At 50.6% G+C, this 18848-nt stretch overlaps 3 protein-coding genes across 3 annotated transcripts in view; 2 read left to right on the top strand and 1 right to left on the bottom strand.

Annotated features, from left to right (window-relative positions):
* Nucleotides 1–8319, top strand: part of ACTN3 (actinin alpha 3) — a 41581-nt gene extending 33262 nt beyond the window's left edge. The window contains exons 13-21 of the mRNA XM_079956575.1: nucleotides 6–114; nucleotides 218–358; nucleotides 919–1101; nucleotides 2442–2576; nucleotides 3369–3548; nucleotides 4305–4451; nucleotides 6044–6109; nucleotides 6420–6578; nucleotides 7552–8319. Of these exons, the coding sequence (XP_079812701.1) occupies nucleotides 6–114; nucleotides 218–358; nucleotides 919–1101; nucleotides 2442–2576; nucleotides 3369–3548; nucleotides 4305–4451; nucleotides 6044–6109; nucleotides 6420–6578; nucleotides 7552–7710 (1279 nt within the window). The 3' untranslated portion in view covers nucleotides 7711–8319. The remainder of the gene's footprint in view (nucleotides 1–5; nucleotides 115–217; nucleotides 359–918; nucleotides 1102–2441; nucleotides 2577–3368; nucleotides 3549–4304; nucleotides 4452–6043; nucleotides 6110–6419; nucleotides 6579–7551) is intronic.
* Nucleotides 8320–10135: 1816 nt separating this feature from the next.
* Nucleotides 10136–18728, bottom strand: RCE1 (Ras converting CAAX endopeptidase 1). The gene is made up of 8 exons (XM_079957106.1): nucleotides 18529–18728; nucleotides 17611–17713; nucleotides 16034–16117; nucleotides 14490–14568; nucleotides 13563–13730; nucleotides 12501–12572; nucleotides 11672–11734; nucleotides 10136–10723 (listed from the first exon to the last, which is right to left on the bottom strand). The coding sequence occupies exons 1-8, from the start codon at nucleotides 18663–18665 to the stop codon at nucleotides 10476–10478; spliced, it is 954 nt and encodes a 317-aa protein (XP_079813232.1). The 5' UTR covers nucleotides 18666–18728; the 3' UTR covers nucleotides 10136–10475.
* The window catches only part of LOC307205051 (acylphosphatase-2-like), a 35389-nt gene continuing 35250 nt past the window's right edge, over nucleotides 18710–18848 (top strand). The window contains exon 1 of the mRNA XM_079957329.1: nucleotides 18710–18815. The gene's annotated coding sequence lies outside the window, so the exon portion shown is untranslated. The remainder of the gene's footprint in view (nucleotides 18816–18848) is intronic.

Here is an 18848-nt window from a genome sequence, read left to right as displayed (position 1 = left end):
TACAGTGAGCTGGACTACCACGACGCAGCCTCTGTGAACTCCCGCTGCCAGGCCATCTGTGACCAGTGGGACACCCTGGGGACACTCACTCAGAAGAGGAGAGATGCCCTGGAGGTGAGGAAAGGAGCGCTGGCAGGATTTGGTCTCTTCTTCTTCAGTATGAGGGAGGTGACTTTATTCTCTGATTCTCACCTTCTTTCCTCTCCTTGCCACCCAGCGTGTGGAGAAGCTGCTGGAGACCATTGACCAGCTGTACCTGGAGTTCGCCAAGAGAGCTGCCCCCTTCAACAACTGGATGGATGGGGCCATCGAGGACCTTCAGGACATGTTCATTGTGCACAGCATTGAAGAGATCCAGGTGAGGCGCATCAGCAGGGCAATGCTTCTTGAGAACTCCAAGCAATTACATTGGGCCTGAAATTAGAGCTGGAGAAGGTACAGTACAGGTCAACAAGGGGTGTTGGAAGCAACTTCATGTTGGTAAAAAAAAGGCTTCTTAGCTATGATGGAGGAGGAACATGATACAGGTTTATAACAGTATGAATCATGCAGAGAGTGAGAGCTATCCAACATGGATGGCTTTAAAAGAGGATTAGTCAAATTAATAGAGGAGAAAGTTATTGATGGATGGCTGTGTTCTACCGCCACTGAATACCTGTTGTTGGGAATCACAGTTGAGCAGGGTGCCAACGCACGTGTGTCCAGATCACAAGCTTTCTGGAGGCACCTGGTTGGCCACTGGGACAACAGGATGCTGGACCAGGTGGGCTGTGAGCCTGATCCAGGAGGCGCACCTCATGTTCTTATGAAGAGCAATAGATTTAGGCAAAGCAAAAGGAAGTAGAGAGAGCTCATTTCCTTCTGCCTGCCGTACTCACCTGGACAGCAGCTAATTTTCACCCCTTCCTCCTGGAGCAGAGCCTGATAACAGCCCACGAGCAGTTCAAAGCCACCCTGCCTGAGGCTGACAAGGAGCGCATGGCCATCCTGGGAATCCAGAATGAGATCCAGAAGATTGCGCAGACCTACGGCATCAAGCTGTCGGGCTTGAACCCTTACACCAACCTCTCGCATCTTGACATCGCTAACAAGTGGGACAGGGTGAGAGCATCCTTTTAAGAAACCAGCCTCATGGTGTGTCTGTGGGAGCTGTGTGAGGGTCTTGGGCAAAGGCTTTTGCTGGTTCGGGTCACCCCCAAGGTGCTGTGCTCCTCCCAGCCTCCTGGGGATACTGTCTTCATTTCCTTGCTTGTGCCCCCCCCCCACAAGAAACAGGAGACGTCTAGATGGGGTGTGCGGCTATGGGGCACAAAAGCTATATACATCCTCCAGAATCAAAAGTAACTCTGAATACCAGTTGCTGGGGAATGGTGGCAGGAGAGAGCTAACCATCCATCCATCCATCCATCCATCCACCCATCCATCTATCCATTTGTATGCTGTCCATCTGACTGGGTTGTACCAGCCACTCTTAGCGGCTCCAAACAAAAAACAGTAAAAACACAAACACAACATCAAACACTAAAAACTTCCCTGAATAGGGCTGCCTTCAGATGCCCTCACATCCTGCTTGCCTGCTTCCCATGGGGGCATCTAGGATGCTGGACTAGTTGGGGCTTTTTTAGTTTTCAGGTCTTACCTGGTGTTCTTATGGGGGACCTGAGCAGACACCCTCACCTCTGCCAGCTCCAGATTGTTTTCTAGAGAGGAATGGAAAGTCCACTGCCAAGGCACAGACCCATCCCCCGTTTGTTTATAAAATGATTTACAAAATGCCAACTCATTAAAAAGATATGTTAAAATCATTAAAGAATAATAAAATGAAGAACAAGTGCCCAACAGTGCAGAAAATTAATTCTCCAACAAAGCTTAGCAAGCAATCCATGTTTTCAGCAAGGGATGAAATATCAGAATTGTAGCTGCCTGTCCAGTTTCAGGAGGGCATTTTCCCAATCTCTGGGGCCTTGGCTGATGCAGAAGCTAAACAATGCTGCGGTCCTTCATCCCTGATTCAATAAGTGACAATAAGTCAAGAGCTCCTCTTTCCAGGAGTAGCTGATTAATTCATTGAGCCTCTAAACCAGATGTGGGGAACCTGTCAGGCCCTCCAGCTGTCATTGGACTCCAACTCCTATCAGCCATAGTCAGCATGGCCAGTGATGATGGGAACTGTAGTGCAACCACATCTGGAGGGCTTTCAGGTCCCCTACCCTAAACAAATGCCAAGAAGAGGAACATCTGGAGGTTCTCCAGCTGCCTTGATGCATGTGCTTTGGAAGTCCTGCTTTCATCCTAGGCAGGAAAGGCTCTAAGTGAGGGGGCAGAGTACCTCCTGTCCTCCCAGGACTACACCCAACACCACACCAACCCACATCTCCCTCCAGTAGGGTCTCTAAACCCCAATACTTATGTGCAGAGTCTCTTTTATCTTGCTTCTCCAGGTGAAGCAGCTGGTCCCACACCGTGATCAAACCCTGCAAGAAGAGCTGGCAAGACAGCAAGCCAATGAACGCCTCCGACGCCAGTTTGCTGCCCAGGCTAACATCATTGGTCCCTGGATCCAGACAAAGATGGAGGTAAGGTCCTCTCCTGCCCCATCTGCCAGGGCAAAATGCCCTCAAGGACCTCATCTGAGTGGTAGAGCTTTGCATGAAGAAGGTTCTAAGTTCAGTCCCCAGTGGCATCTACTGATAGGACTGGGTGACACTCTGGCCCAAAATCCTTGAGAAATGCTGCTGATCAGCATACAATGCACCAAATATTTGACTCCTTGTATGGCAACTCCTTACCTATGCCCCTATCTACCTACATCCCCTGGGAGAGATTATGAGCTCTGTCTGGTGAGGGGGCTGTCTAGTGGGTTAGAAGCAGGATGGGCTTTGGAGCATCAGAGCAGGCTTGAGACTCCAGGATGCTTGGACTGCTTCCCTAAGTCAGAATCTTACTGCTATTTCTTGACCCTTCCACCTTACAACCCTCTGGATGCCACCCATAGGAGGGATCCAACAAATGGCTTTGGAAAGGGTGAAATGGCCCTCTAGGCAACAGGTTATGGCTCCTCTCGTTAGCCAATAAGTGCTGACCAAATGCGGCAGCTCTGTAAAGCTAATGTATAGTGAATCTGTCTTTGCCAGTGTCAAACCATCACTTGTAGGGCAGAGATAGCGAACCTGTGCTCTCCCCAGGTGCTTTTGTGCAGCAACTTCCACCAGCCTGACTACTGGCCGTGTTCTCTGAGGCCACTAAGAATTGGTACCCAGCCACACCTGGGGGGCTACAGGTTCTCCCAGTGCTGCTGTAGAGGAAGAGTGCCCCAAGAGCTAGGTTCTAGGGTCTTAAGCTAACAGGAGGCTTCCCTTCCCTGGCAGGAAATCGGCCACATTTCTGTGGACATCAGCGGGTCTCTTGAGGACCAGATGAACCACCTGAAGCAGCATGAGCAGAACATCATCAACTACAAGGCCAACATCGACAAGCTGGAGGGAGACCACCAACTCATCCAAGAGGCCCTCATCTTTGACAACAAGCACACCAGCTACACTATGGAGGTGGGGGGTCTGCGTGTGTGTTGCAGGGGTGGGGGCATTTTCGGAAATAATTCCCGGGTGGGCTGTTAAGATACATAAAAGTCAAATTCCACGATGCATGGGTGTAAAAATAATAACTTTCATATGTTTGTGAAAACCAGCCAACTTAAGACTAGTTGCTTAGTCTTCCAAGTAGCAGCTTGCCTTCCTGCACATAAATATAAGCATTTTGAAGCATGCAAGATTAAAGAACTATAGGAGTATTATTATTATTTACTGTGGTTTTATATTTGTTGGAAACCACTCAGAGTGGTTGGGGCAACCCAGTCAAATGGGCAGCATATAAATAGTACATATAGTAGTAGTTGTAATCCACAAGGAATACCATGAGGAAAATTGGAAATTGAGGCAGATACTTATTCCATGACAATTTGAAATTCGAACTGGAACCTATTTAGTGTGTTGGTATTCTTATTTGTTGGGGTTGTTTCCTTTCCTTTAATTGTTTTATCTTTCTTTTAGCTCTTAAAAGGCAAAATTGTACAAAGTGTGGGATTGTACCAGGTGGAATTTATTGACAGCATTTTTGCTGATTTGTTCATACTATTTTGATTTTCAATAAGTGAATATTAAAAGGGGGGGGATAATTCCTGGCTGAACACCCCCCCAATGGATCTCCAGCAAGTAGGTGAAGGATTGGGTGGGTGTGATTGCCCCCACCTCCTTCCCCAGTGCTTCTGGATCTCATTCTGCAAACCCCCCTGTCTTTGCATGCAGCACATCCGGGTGGGCTGGGAACAGCTGCTGACCACCATTGCCCGCACTATCAACGAAGTCGAGAACCAGATTCTGACCCGCGATGCCAAGGGAATCAGCCAGGAACAGATGAATGAGTTCCGGGCCTCCTTCAACCATTTCGACCGGGTAAGGTGGCCTCTTGCAAACCCAGCCCTGACCACTCGCACACTCACCGCCGCTTCTCGCTTGCACACTTCTCCCGAGCTTAATCCAACTGCAAGCCTGCAACAGGCAGCCTCCTGCCAAATTCTTGCCTGCACCTCCAGCTCACGCAGCCCTCATACCTGATCCCTGCTGTTGTTCCAGCCATGGAGGCTAATCTAGAGCTGATCAAACGATGGAGTCAGGAGTCTGGTCTCTTGTCCTAGACCAAGGGTGAGGGACTCCTTTTCAGCCCAAGGGCCACATTCCCTCATGGGCAACCCAGTGGCAGGAAGGATGAGAGGCAAAAAAGTGGGAGGGGCAATGGGTACAACCTTTGCACAAGAGGTCACACTCCAGCTGGGCAAAAGCCCACGCAGGCAAGCAAGAAGCATGATCATAGGACAGGGCACTTGAGCGGAGCATGCAGCAGGGCCAGCGAAGAAAGGGAAGGGCCATGCCTCAGGGAGAGTCCCAAGGGCCAGGTAGAGAGGTCTTGAGGTTCCTTACCTTAGCCTAGCTAGATTTGCCTCACCTTGGCCAAGCTAGAGGTTCCTCGCCTTGGCCTAGCTTTTAATGTTTGATGTATTAGAGGATTTTAATATTTTTTGGGGAAGCTGCCCAGAGTGGCTGGGGAAGCCCAGCCAGATGGGCAGGGTACAAATAATAATTTATTATTATTATTATTATTATTATTATTATTATTATTATTATTATTATTTTGTCACCTTGGCCTAGCTAGAGGTTCCTCACTTTGGCCTAGGTATATTTTTCTCACCTTGGCCTAGCTGGAGGTTCCTCACCTTAGCCTAGCTATATATTCCTCCCCTTGGCCTAGCTGGAGGTTCCTCACGTTAGCCTAGGTATATTTTTCTCACCTTGGCCTAGCTAGAAGTGCCTCACCTCTGCCTAGCTAGATTTTCCTCACCTTGGCCAAGCTGGAGGTTCCTCACCTTAGCCCAGCTAGAGGTTCCTCACATTGGCCTAGCTCAAGGCTTGCTTACTACCATCGCCAGCCCATGTCTGCTCTTGATACCAGCAACAAAGAGGGTGTGGCCAGCTCATCCCAGCCTGGCCAACGGAAAAACTTTGAAGGAGTCGCAAGAGGCATGGTGGCAATCTGTGAGGCGGCTGGGACTCCCGAGCCGCCCAATGGCTACACATGGCTTTGGTCTCTCTCTCTCTCAGCAACCGTTCAGAGAGGAGGCCAGCTCCAAACAAGCCACAAGAAAGGAGGACTTGGCTGAGCGCGGGGCTTGTTCACAGACTGTGGAAGGGCTATAGCTCAGATGCAGAGCATCTGATTTGCTTGCAAAAGGTCATGGGTTCAATCTCCAGTTAGTGCTGGGAGAGTCTCCTGCCTGAAACCTGGGTAAACTGTTACCAGTCAGTGTAGGCAATAGCGGGTGAGGTGGACCGGATGGTCTGTCTCGATGTAAGGCCACTTCCTGTGTTCCTATGAGGGGTGCCCAGTGCCACCAGTTTATGGAGCGTTTCCCTTCAGGAGTGTGGAATTTGGGGCTGGGGGTGTCTCCTTCCAAATCAACAGCTTCTTTCCCCCTCTTTGCACTTTGCAGAAGAGAAACGGAATGATGGATCCTGATGACTTCCGGGCCTGCTTGATCTCCATGGGATATGACTTGGTAGGAAGCTGCCCCTTTTGGGGGCCCAGAAGGATAGCTTTCCTTACAACATCCGTTGGAGGGCAAATTCTGGGTAGTTTAATATCACAAGGATCTCCTGGTCTGCTTGAAAATGGTGACTGAACCAAAGCCTTGGCCATCCCTAGACAGCAAAACCTGAGTGGAAATGGGTAGGGTCTGCCCTGAGGCAGTTTTCAGCCCCATTCCATGATCCAAGGGTGGCTCTGGGTGGGAAAACTGGTCAGGGATGCTGAATGTCCCTTGGCATCCCTATTTGACCCACATCGCCATTGCTCTTCTCTCCTGACAGGGCGAGGTGGAGTTTGCACGCATCATGACCCTGGTGGATCCAAACAACACAGGCGTGGTGACCTTCCAGGCCTTCATTGACTTCATGACTCGCGAGACGGCTGAGACAGACACTGCCGAGCAAGTCGTGGCTTCCTTCAAGATCCTGGCTTCAGACAAGGTAAGCGTTGCACCAAAAGAACAGGAGAAGTGGTGGAGCTATCTCTTGTCCACAGAAGCAAAATTAGTGTCTCTTGCTTATTCATAGGACCCAGCAACATTATGCTGAGGTTGAGTGATATTCTGCAGTTAAAATTAAGATCTAGGCATTGAAGCAGAATTCAAAGCCTTCCAATAATCTGTTTCCTCTCTTCTTTATGTCTCCTCTCCTGCCACCGGGCACATTTCAAGCCTTTCCTGGCAGGTCTAGAAAGTGTTTTTGCAGGGGGAAGTGGGGGGGGTGGCTTCTTTCCATTCAGGTAGCAGAGAAGAAAAGGCTATCCTACCCATTTTAGGCTCAGGCCTTGTTTGCCCCTGGCATGCAGCCCTTGACAAACGGCCCCTAAGTGTGGGGAACCTTTGGTGCTCCAGGTGTTGCTGGGACCACAACCCACCAACAGCCAGGAATGATGGGAGGTGTAGTTTGACAACAGCTGGAGAACCCAAGGTTCCATCACAGCTGCCCTAACAGAAAAAGGGTTCCTGGACTCTGTTAGTGGAATATTGCAACCTAGAACAGGCCTGCACGGTGTGCAATGCGTCAACCACATTCCATTCTGAGCCATCTTCTGTGTTGGGTAGCACCAGAGGCAAAAGTGGACAGAGCAACCAAAGTAAAAAAAAAAAAAAATTACCATGCTACAGAAGGCTAGTTTCTATTAGCTCATCTCTACCCTCCATCCAGCCTCAGAAGAGACATTATCTGAGTTTGAGGGCATGTTCCTGGCAGGCAAAAATGCTGGTGGAGGGTGCAAAGTATGCCACCACAGCATGCAGTCAAGGGAAATAAAATATGGGTAAGGATGTGTAATCTGGGGGGGGATAGATAGGGAACCTCGGAGGGCCACATCTGGCCCCCAAGCCTGAGATGCCTCACCCTTGGTCTTTTGAGTAACATGCTGTTCCTCCTTGTTTGATCCTCCTCCCTGCTGCAGAACTACATCACGATAGAAGAGCTACGTCGGGAGCTGCCACCAGAGCAGGCCGAATACTGCATCAGCAGGATGACGAAGTACACAGGAGCTGACGCTGTGTCCGGCGCTTTGGACTATGTCTCCTTCTCCAGCGCCCTGTACGGAGAGAGCGACCTGTGATCTCTCTGCTCCCTGTCCCACCCTGCCCACCTACCCCCATCTCACCAGAAACAAAAAAAAGCACATGGGAGCAGAGCGACTCCCCACACACTCGCTTGTGGGGAACTGGTGCCATCGAGAGCTTTGTGCCCACCATGGAAGAGGGGAGGGCACTACCGCTACTAACCCCACCACCACAACCATCTTCCCCTGCTGCTGGGCAAGAGGCTGAGATTCCCCCCACTTCCACCCACATGCTGCAGCTGGTGGATCCAGGGTGGTTTTGGTGAGGAAACAAGTCTCTCAAGGTTCCCCCTCCCCCTTTGTAGAAGCTGTCGTGTCTGTTCTTTGCTGCTGAGCTAGTTGCACACATTCCCCCTCTGTCCCACGCATTCCCTTCCCTCTTCCCCAGAACCCCCCTCTTTCCCTTGGCCCACCCCCACAGGAGAGGCAAGTGTTGTTGCTGACCTAGAGGGAGGGGCCACCGTTTGACCAGACGGGCCACCGCCAAGTGCATCTCCTGGGATTTATGCTGGGACTGGGAAGGAGGCGGGTACCAGAGGAGGCAGGGGAGGGCTGGCTTGGAAGGAATGCTGTACCAATAAACTGCGCCCACTGGAGGCCCACCCAGCATGGAAGTCCTTTTTTCCCCCCACCCTGTTGCACTTGGACAAGTATATGGAATGGCATGTACAGGAGAGGGGAAGGCTAGAGCTTTGTGTAGGAATAGATGGGGAGCCAAGGATGGGGAACCTGTAGCCCTGCAGATGTTGTTGGGCAGCAGCTTCCATCAGCCCCAGCCAGCATGGCCAGCGATGATGGAAGCTGTTAAGCAAAAACAAATTCAAATAAGCATCTGGAGGACAATTGGTCTATTGTCTCAAGAGATAACGGAGTGGGCCTCCATGGATGAAGTCAAATGGCTGCGTTAGCAGCACCAAAGTGACCTCCCTGGAGCGCAAGCCTGGACAGTGCGTATGGAGGTCCTGGCTGCCCATACAAGTCCCCCCCCTTTGGCCTTGCTGATGTGGTCCAAAGGAAGGCAGAGCAATACATCTGGCTCCAACTTGGCTGCAGGAGTTGCAGGAAGGAGGCATACAAGGTGCCATCCAACTGTCTTTGGGACTCCATTCTGGATTTGTGTGGGGTTTACTCTTTAGCCTTTTCTTCTCCCCAAGCTATCCCACAAGACGGTGGAGGTTTAGGATCAGAGTTTATCTTCTCCTAGATGGGCTACCTTCCCAAGTTGACGAGCCCAATCTGCCCCTCACTTCCCTCTACAGCACATGCAGAAACCACCTTCTTGACTGTTGGATCCACCATTGGGCTTGTCTGCTCAATCCACCAGAGCCTGTCTTTGCATTAAGGGGGAAGTCCCTAACTCATTGAGGGTTTGAGACTCATCGGCTATCTTCACCAGGTATAGTCAGCCGGCCAAAGCAGTTTCTCAGGGGGAGGCCACTGCTGCATGCTGACAGCTTCTAGGAGCCACAGAGTGTGAAGTTCAGGGTGTCCCATTGCTGCTTTATATACAGTTCATTCTCTAGCTATCCCCCACCCTCAACACACCGTGGATCGTGTTTAACCACATCCAGAGACAGAAAAAGTATACACACAGTTCTGCAAAATCGCCCCTGGTTCTTATAGCAGCTTGGGGAGGGGAGGGTGGGAGCTCAGCACTTTTGGAATTTTTTTTTCATCCTCTGGTGCAAATGGCAGCTTTGGGCTTGTAGTCCCACAAACACTTGGAGGCCACAGGCTCCCCCCACACCAGCCTTAGCAGCGTGAAGCTTCCTCACTCTGAACTTGGGCCAGATGAGCCTGCAATAGCATACAACAGGATACTGTCACGTGCAAGGCCACTGGTGGAGGCATGTGAGGTCACTGCCATGATCATATTGCATGTCCAAAGGTTCCTGGAAGAAACATTTTCTCGTACTGTGCTCCTTCCAAGTTGTGTGGCAGAGCAGGGCTCCATCAGTCCAGCAGAGACTTTGATGCTAAAAACTTGCATCTCATCTGCTCCAGCTACTTTCTGGGCAGACTGGGGCAAAAGCACCTACTTTCCGGAAGCAAAACACTCCTCCCTTTGTTTTCAGCAGAGAACTGCATCTGGGATAGAGCTTGATGGGAGAACAGCTGTCGTCAAACTCCCAGTCCCAGTCAATGTGGCCAAGGCTTAGGGATGACGGGAGATGGAATCTCCCAACACCTGGAAGGTCGGCCTCCCCATCCCCACGACCTCAGTGAAGTTGTTGCCTGGTCGCAAGTACTTGTGGCCCACCCTCTGCCAGAACCAACAGAAACTCAGCAAGCTGTGCCCCTTCACCAAGCACCCACCACTCCCAGTCCTGAATAAAACGCAAGCGCCAAGTCTATAATCAAACGACACAGCGGAAGGACGGGCCACCTTCAAACCCCAGCCACAATTAAAACACCAACAGGGCCTCGTTAAAGTCCTTTAATAATAAAAAATAGAGCTCTTTGGGGCCCGGAGGAAAAGAAGGCCCCCCCAGGGGTCTATAAAAAGGGCTGTCTGGCTCAGGCGGAGAAGTGTGCAAGAACGCAGGCACAGCTACGCTTCCACCGCAAACGGGTTTCAGGGAATGGCTTTTCCCACTCACCCCATGACAACTGCAGAAAAGGACGAGGAGGGTAGGGGTGGGGGCCATGAGGAGAAAGCCACCTCAAAACCGGCGCAAGTGTACAGCGTCAGCGCTGTGTGCCACTGTGGACGCAAGGGTGCAAGGGGTGTGGGGAGATTGGAAGAAGGTCCCAGGCAGGTGTCAAGAGCAAAGGGAGAAGCTGCCGAGGCTGCTGGTGTGCGAAGTCAGTCTGGAGAGGGAGCAGATGGGCAGGTGGCCAAAGAAAGCGGGATCCGTCATGGGGTGCAAGAGGAGGAGGAAGAGGATCACTCCCAGCAGGTAGAAGAAGACAACCAGGCAGCGCTGCGGGTGGTCCAGGGCTGCGCCGACAGCAGGGAACCCGACGTAGTTGCAGAAGGAGTGGCAGAGCACAGGCCCAATGAGGTGCCCTGTGGGGAGAGGGAGGAGGAGGTGATGAGCAGAATGCCTCCAGCAGAGACCATTGAAAATCCTAGTCCTTATGGGCTGGAGAGAAAACTCATGTGGAGTTGCAATCGAAATGGCTTAGGCTAAGAGTTCTCTCTGAAGACATCCTAATTCCTTTCACCACACACACACACACACACACACACACACACTCTCTGAATATTCAATTAACCTATATGGTACCTTAATGCTATTGCCCTAAGAAATCTGGATTGCTCATAATATCTGCTTAAATCTGCCTATCAGGGGAAGTACAGTGTTCTAAAGTAAAAAGAAGCAGCAGCACACACTGATTTTAGGCTATTTATTAATCCTGCCCTCTGCTTCCACACCACTTCTCCTTAAGACAACCTGGTAAAGGCCGGTTAGGGTGAAAGACAGCAGTCACTGAAAGATTCGTGGCCAAGGGGAGTGCCTCTCTGACATTCATTCCTGCACCACACCAGGGGCGCCCTAAGGGAAGGGCCTGCATCACAACAGGCATCATTTCACATTCTCTCGTGCCTCCACCTCTTTCGGCTTTCCTCCTCTGGCTGACACTCAGCATTGTGCAGCCCCTGTAAACTGCGCTGAAAGGTTTCTGTCCCCATTGGGCTGTTTTTTAAGCCTTCTCTCTTTCAGTACTGCTGTACCCACCAGAACTCACCCAATGCATGCCAATACCTCCCACCCCTTGATTCTCCATGGCCCAGTTTTGGTGCCAAACGTCGGCCATTAACCATTTGGTTTTGGTATCCGAGGGAACTGAGATACTCAAACTCTCTCACATGCATAATGTGATTGCCAGCTGCTACCTTGGGGAGCAACTGAGAAGGAGAGGGACGGGGGCCCCCCATTAACATAGGCAGACCTTCTCATTCCTAAACCCCACCCCAACTGGTGCAATTCCCTTATTCACTTTCCCCACCTACCTGTCCGGATGAAGATGAAGGCTGTATATGTTCCGAAAACAGCTGTGTATGAAAACTGGAACACTGAAAAGGGAGGAAGGAGTCCGTCAGAAGCTGGCAGAGGAGTGAGAAGAGGGTGGTAGGGGGCTGGGGAGAGCATCAATTTTCAGGCAGCATCCTCTGGGTGAGCAGGTTGCGCAGACAGTGATACACCACATAATGAAATTGGCTTACTTTGCTTGGCCAACGCCATCTACACCTTTCAGACTGAGCTAAACGCCAATATATACATTTGTGCAGAACGAACAATCAAATTCCTTAGCCCAGGTCAGACCCTTTCTTCCATCTAGCCCTGTACAGTGGTACCTTGGTTTTCAAACAGTTGTCAAACATTTTGGCTTCCGAACGCCACAAACCCAGAAGTGAGTGTTCTGGTTTGCGAACTATTTTTGGAAGCTGAATGTCCGACGGTGCTTCCGTGGCTTCTGATTGGTTGCAGGAGCTTCCAATCATTTTGGTTTTCAAATGTTTTGGAAGTCGAATGGACTTCCGGAATGGATTCCATTCGACTTCCAAGGTCGAATGGTCGACTTCCAAGAGGCAGCAGCTACCCTGGCCCTCCAGCAGAGACGGGACCACCTGATTCCTCCAAAGGAACATGCCAGGAATCGGAGTTGCGGATTGAACCTCTGGGTGCAAAGTGTGCGCTCTGCCACTCAGCTTACATCTCCTCCCGAAATGGTAACACAGCCGTATATGTATGTATATATCAAAAAGACCCTGTGGCCAATGTCCCACCACCCTCTTGGCTTCTGATGGTGGGGAAAATAAGGGACCGCCCAAGCCATACCTGCTGAGAGGAAGATGCTGGCTGTGCTTCCTTGGCGAAACCGTAGCTGCTCAATGACATGGTGAAAGTGAGCTAGAAAACAAAGACGCAACTCAGCACATGTGGCAGAACAGCCTTCTGAATGGCCTTCTCCCTCCCCACATCATCTCCCTGCAAAATGCCAAGGTTCTTCCCGCGACGTTAGAAGAGCCCATTGCATTAGTCCAGCATCCTGTTCTCACACTGGCTGACCAGATGCCTGTGCAAATCCCCAAAGCAAGACCTGAGCACAAGAGCACTCCCTGTCCTGTGATTCCCAGCAATTTGGATTCACAGTGGAGGCAGAGTGCAGCCGTTGTGGCTAAGTTTTAGCCACTGATAGCTACTTCTCCTCTGTGAATTCATCTAAACCTCTTTTAAACCCATCCAACTTGGTGGCCACCACTGCCTCCTGTGGGATTGAGTTCCATAGTTTAAATCTGAAATGCATGAAATACTTTCTTTTGTCTGCCCTGAATCTCCCAACATTCCATACGTATGCCATACGTAATTTTATAAATTCCTATCATGTTGCCTCTTACTTGCCTTTTCTCTAAACTAAAAAGGCACAACCGCTGCAACTTTTCTTCAGAGGGGAGTTGTAAACAGACAAGGACATTGGCAGGATTGTTGTAATAACCTGCAGTTTCATAAGAGTAAATAATTAAAGTAGCTGAATAAAAGAACAAGTGAGGTTTCTTTAGAATATGCAGGAAATGATAAAAAAAAAAATTAAGAAGCCGCAGAAAGAGTAGGAAGTGCCCCAAAACTTTCTGTAGTACAAACAAATGCTCCAGTTTCAGCCCTGAGAAATCTGTGGCTTTGCAGGCCTCACTGGACTACAACTCCCATCAGCCCCAGCCAGTAAGTGATGATGGGAGATGGAGTCTTGCAACCTCCACACAGCTTGAAAAGTTCACCATCCTTGGTTTCAGGTCCACAAAAATGTATCAGCCTAGTGTTAAGAAGTCCAGCCAATTAGGTGAAGGTTGGGACCGCCTCAAGAAACAGTCTCCTCTTGCCGGGGGGAAATATGGCACTCACCGACTCCAAAGAACAGCGGGCAGGTGAAGACAGCAGGCCCCAATCCCGTGCAAGGGACGAGCATGGGCAGCATGCAGGCCCGGAAGACCAGCTCCTCCGTGAAGGGCGCAATGACCTGGTTGCGGAGCCAGCGCATGTCAGTCAGACAGAGAACCCAAAAGCCGGGGTCTGGGGGGGCGAGGAGGAGGAGTAGTGTTACTTACACCCCATCCCTCCTTGGTCTCCTGAGAAGGCACAGCAGTAGCAACAAAAAGGGGGTGTTTTGTCAATGGGTGTCCAAGAAGGAGGGCAATTATAACCACTTGGCCAGGGGCTTAAAGCACACATTCCACAGAGGCATGGAAAAGCAGGCACTGGGATGACATCCCATCAACCAACCTGTGAGCCTTCCAGCTGCTTTGGACTACAACTCCCATCACTCCAGCCAGCATGAAAAGCTTGCTTCCTGAAATGAGCGCATTGCATACTGGGAGTAGAGTGTCGTGAGGGAAAACAAGGAGACACTCGCTTGTTGCCCTACAGCAAGGTCCGAATGCAGCCTTCCAGGCCTTTACTGTCTATCTGATTCTCAGGCTGCAACCCTTACCAGACCTGCTTCACGTCCCCCCCACCCATTCAGTGTTTTTGCCTGGCTGGAATGTGTCTATGAACTCTGGTAATGCTTCTTGTTTGCCAGGACAGAAGACAGAGGAAGGTGGGTGGGTAAGTTCAGATAAAAACTAGCCTCCTGTACAAGGGTAACGCTCACATTCGTTACTCCAGCCCCTTTGTGCCTCTGGCTCCGCCCACCCTGGAAAGTGGCCCCTGGAAGCTTCTCCAGAAGGGAATGTGGCCCCTGGCCTGTAAAAGTTCCCCAGCCCCACCCCTAGAGTCTCTCGCAGTTGCTCTCCAAGCCCTGCCATCACATGCCAATCTACGTAGTCTTACCAAACGCAACTTTCAAACCTTCGACCAGGTCCCAAGGACAGTCCATCGAGAGCTGGATAACAGGACCAAGGAATAGGACCTGTGGGGCGAGGGAGAAGGGGCAAAGAACACGTTCACAAGCACATGTAAAAATCAGCCCTTGCATTTTCTGCACCTGGTGTGTAAATATGGAAGGGCCACATCGGTCAGCATGGCATTGAGGGATTGTCTTTTCCCCCTCCTCCTTTTTAAAAAGCTTTTTATTGAAAAGTTTTAAACTAGTATAAATTGCTACATATCAACATCATTATTCAAAATTTTGCATAATAAAAAGGGTATAAACTAAAAGAATAAAAGATCAGAACAATTTTCCTGGCAAAACATTTTGATTAGTACACCTGTTCCAGAATAAACAAGAATCTATTCCATCCCAATCTCCGTAACTATTCTTCAGCCTTTCCGCTTCATCTTTCTTGAAATGAAGTGCATTGAGTGGAGATTGCCCTCCATCAAAAAAGTTCTGTCCTATTTTTCTTATTTTTATAGCCAGTAGTGATGTATGGAAGTGAGAGCTGGACCATAAAGAAGGCTGATCGCCGAAGAATTGATGCTTTTGAATTATGGTGCTGGAGGAGACTCTTGAGAGTCCCATGGACTGCAAGAAGATCAAACCTCTCCATTCTGAAGGAAATCAGCCCTGAGTGCTTACTGGAAGGACAGATTGTGAAGCTGAGGCTCCAGTACTTTGGCCACCTCATGAGAAGAGAAGACTCCCTGGAGAAGACCCTGATGTTTGATGTTGGGAAAGATGGAGGGCACAAGGAGAAGGGGGCGACAGAGGACGAGATGGTTGGATAGTGTTTTCGAGGTTACCAGCATGAGTCTGACCAAGCTGCGGGGGGCAGTGGAGGACAGGAGTGCCTGGCGTTCTCTGGTCCATGGGGTCACGAAGAGTCGGACACGACTAAACGACTAAACAACAACAACAATTTTTATAGAGTTGGAAGGGACCACGAGGGTCATCCGGGCCAACCCCCTGAAGCACAGGAATCTTTTGCCCAACACAGGGCTCAAACCCACGACCCTGAGATTAAGAGTCTCATGCTCTACCAACAGAGCTATCCTTTAAACCTCTTTACTCTGGCTTTTGAAACTTGAGGTGTATATCTTTAGGACCCACCTTATTTGGGGGGTTGTAAGTTGCTTTAAACTGCTTTTAATATTGCGTCCTAATGTCGTAACCTGCGGTGGGACCTTAGGGTGAAGCGTAAGGCTGTATATTATTTAATTGCTCCCTACGCTGGCCTCACCCAGCACTTGTACGTGGTCCCCAGAAGGGAGAACGGCTTAAATATGTGGGAGTAAATGAGCCAGTGGCGTAGCGTGGGTTGTCAGCACCCGGGGCAAGGCAAGTAATTTGCACCCCCTAACCCATGGATTTGCGCCCCCTAACCCTAACCCCCAGATGTTGCGCCCGGTGCAGCCGGCCCCTCTGCACCCCCCACGCTACGCCACTGAAATGAGCCCTGCTGAATCCTAGCTGGCTGATCAAGAGCTGCACTTACCATGGTTAACAGCAAAGGCAGGATGGTTGCTGGTATAATGCCCTCAAGCCGGAAGCCCATCAGGGCAAGAAGGGATGCATCTGGCTGAGCAGAAGAGGAAACGCCTTCATTAGCCCTGGGGAAGCACAAATTCCCCCCCTCCCCAAACAATCTGCCATAGCTTGCAATGGTGCAATGCATATAAGTTACAAAGCACAACCGGACATCAATTCATGCCACAGGTCTACCCAGCTGAGGACTGTCTTCCCTGACTGCCCCGGGCTACTGGAGCTCCTTTAACTGGAGATACTAAAAACTGAACCTAGGATCCTTTATACACGCTAATAAATATGGGCTCCCCACTGGGGCACTGTCCTGGGGCTTACATAACAAATAGCTCATGACAGCTTTTCGGCGCCATCTAAAAACATGATTGTTCAGGCAAGCCTACCTGGGCTCTTAGAAATGCCGGTGTGAATTTAACTCGGTTTAGTATTTTAACTTCCGTGTATGTTTTAACGTATTGTATTTTTTCCTTGATTCTATTATCTTTTTGTAAACCGCTTTAAGGTTTGCTTGTTTGTACAATCAATCAGTGTATAAATTTTATGAAATAAATGACGGCTTGCACAAGTGAGCCAAGCCACAACTGGAGGCATAGGAATACAGGAAGCCACTGGGTATCAAGTCAGACCACTGGGTTCATCCAGATCACTGCCACCTGTATGGTGCCTTCCTGAATGCAAAGTTCGAACATTGTGCTAAAAGCAGACACCATACACATCCAGACACTCTTACATAACTGGCAATCTGTCCCCCAGGACAATTTTCTTTTCCATTAGGGCGACAGTAGATGGTTTCCATCACACAAGCGGTATAAAAAGCCTTACTGTAAACAATGTCACACAGTTCCAATAACATCCTACGTAGTCTTCACAGGCTCAGATGCCCGAGAAGTGGTGGTGATGGAGGCACCCCCATAATACTATACAAACAATCATTCCAAAATGTACAGGGGCACAGCAGAGGCATCGGAACAGGAATGAGGGGAGAAGGCAGCAGCCAGAGTTTTGGATGGCACTGATCATGCCGATCACCAAAACAGTTTTGAAAGAATGTCACTGGCTGCCTATTTGTTTCCAGGCCCAATTCAAAAGGCTGGTGCTCACCCACTGAAGTCCTAAGCAGCTTAGGACCCAACAGCCTCCTCCTGTACCAACCTGAGTGCACATAATGGGTACCAGCCCACATCCAGCTCAGTAACTGGAGATACCAGGGATTGAACCTAAAACCTTTTGCATGCAAAGTAGATGCTCTACTTTGCATCTACTGTGCTGCAACCCACGCCCAAGTCGTTTAGGCACCAGGTAAGTTTTGGTTTTTCAAAAAATACCCAGATATTTAAAAACATTTTAGTGCCTTCAGCGTCTTAAACTCTCTGGCTTTTAAATGCTGACCGTTTTGTATGTTTTATTGTTTTGATTTTAGGGTTTAAAAAGGTGGCATATAAATGACCTTACTAATTAAAGAAGCTTGAAGTGACAGAAACCTCCTACTTATTTTGGCCAGGCATTTTCCAGACCTGGCCATGATCTCACCTTAATGCCTGTCACCTCTTTCCAGGCCCAGATGAAGATGGGTGAGAGGCTGGAGACAATGAGGACGCTGGTGAACCTCCGTTTGATGACAGCTGGGTGGTCCCTGGAAGGAGAAAGAAAGGCCCAGCAGGAGAAGCTGCAGGAGCTGGACCTCTAGAGGCCCTGGCTGAGGCTGCCCACCCGGCAAAGATGCAAATCCCCACAAGGCAAGACTGCAGCAGGAGCACAGCTACAGTATTCACAGCGTTTATTTCTTACATGTTTTTTCTTACCCTGGGATAGGAACCCCCAACAGCTTCCCCCATTCAACGCAGAGCTTCCTGCCCGTTTGAAGAGTTTGCAAAGAAACCCACAGACTCTTGCCTGACCCATGTCTCAATCCAGGAAGAAAGCGATTATATAAGCAAAGTTATATAGTGCGGGAGGGGGGCCCGGCTACGCCAGCAAAGGCTCCTGGATACTACAGACTCCCAGAAGTTCTTGCTATCCATTGCAGACGGGCGTTCATAGCTGAGCGCGGACTTCAAAGAAGCTCGGCCACCTTAAGCGCCCACGTTTGGAGTGCAGCGTCGGATCTGGGGGGGGGGGCACTCATTTTACAATCTTTCTCAGTGCATTAAATGTTGCAACTGACACTCAGGGCAACTTCTGCCTCACCTGGAGCACTCGCCTCCCGTCTGTTCGGGCCGCGGCGTTTTCGAGCAACCCCCTCCCCGTCCAGCCCCCAAAGAGCGGGAAAGGTTCCCCCCTCCTCCAGGGAGCCTAGACGCTTCAAGGGAACCTGCGAGCCAAGACTTCGCGGGTGGGTGATGGGGTCCGAGCAAGCGAAAGACGCAGCGCGCCTGGCCCGGCGGGGAGCCGAGCGGGGCTTTTTTTTTTCCCCCCCACGGGGGCGCATCTCGGCTCTCCTCCACTCACCTGGGCAAGTGGCTCTTCCACACGTAGAGGCTGCCCACATAACAGCAGGCCAGGCTGAGGCAGGAGAAGAGCGAGGCCCAGCAGAGCCCCGAGCCGGAGCCCCCCGGCTCCGCGCCCGCTGCCGTCTCCTCCGACATAGGAGATCAGAACAGCCCGGCTGCCCAGGCAAGGCAGGCTGGGCCGCGTGGAGGAGCCTCCGCCTCCAGGCCGCGGAAGAGGAAGCCAGCTGAGCGGGCGGCGCAGCCAAGGGCAGGGGAGCGGGCCCAGCCCGCCAAGCAAGTGCGACGGTAAGACCCCCAGCCGGGGCAAGGCGGGGGCGC

This window comes from Podarcis cretensis (assembly GCF_951804945.1).
Source record: "Podarcis cretensis genome assembly, chromosome: 16".
Taxonomy (NCBI): Eukaryota; Metazoa; Chordata; class Lepidosauria; order Squamata; family Lacertidae; genus Podarcis; species Podarcis cretensis.
This window is presented reverse-complemented; position numbering and strand designations above follow the sequence as displayed.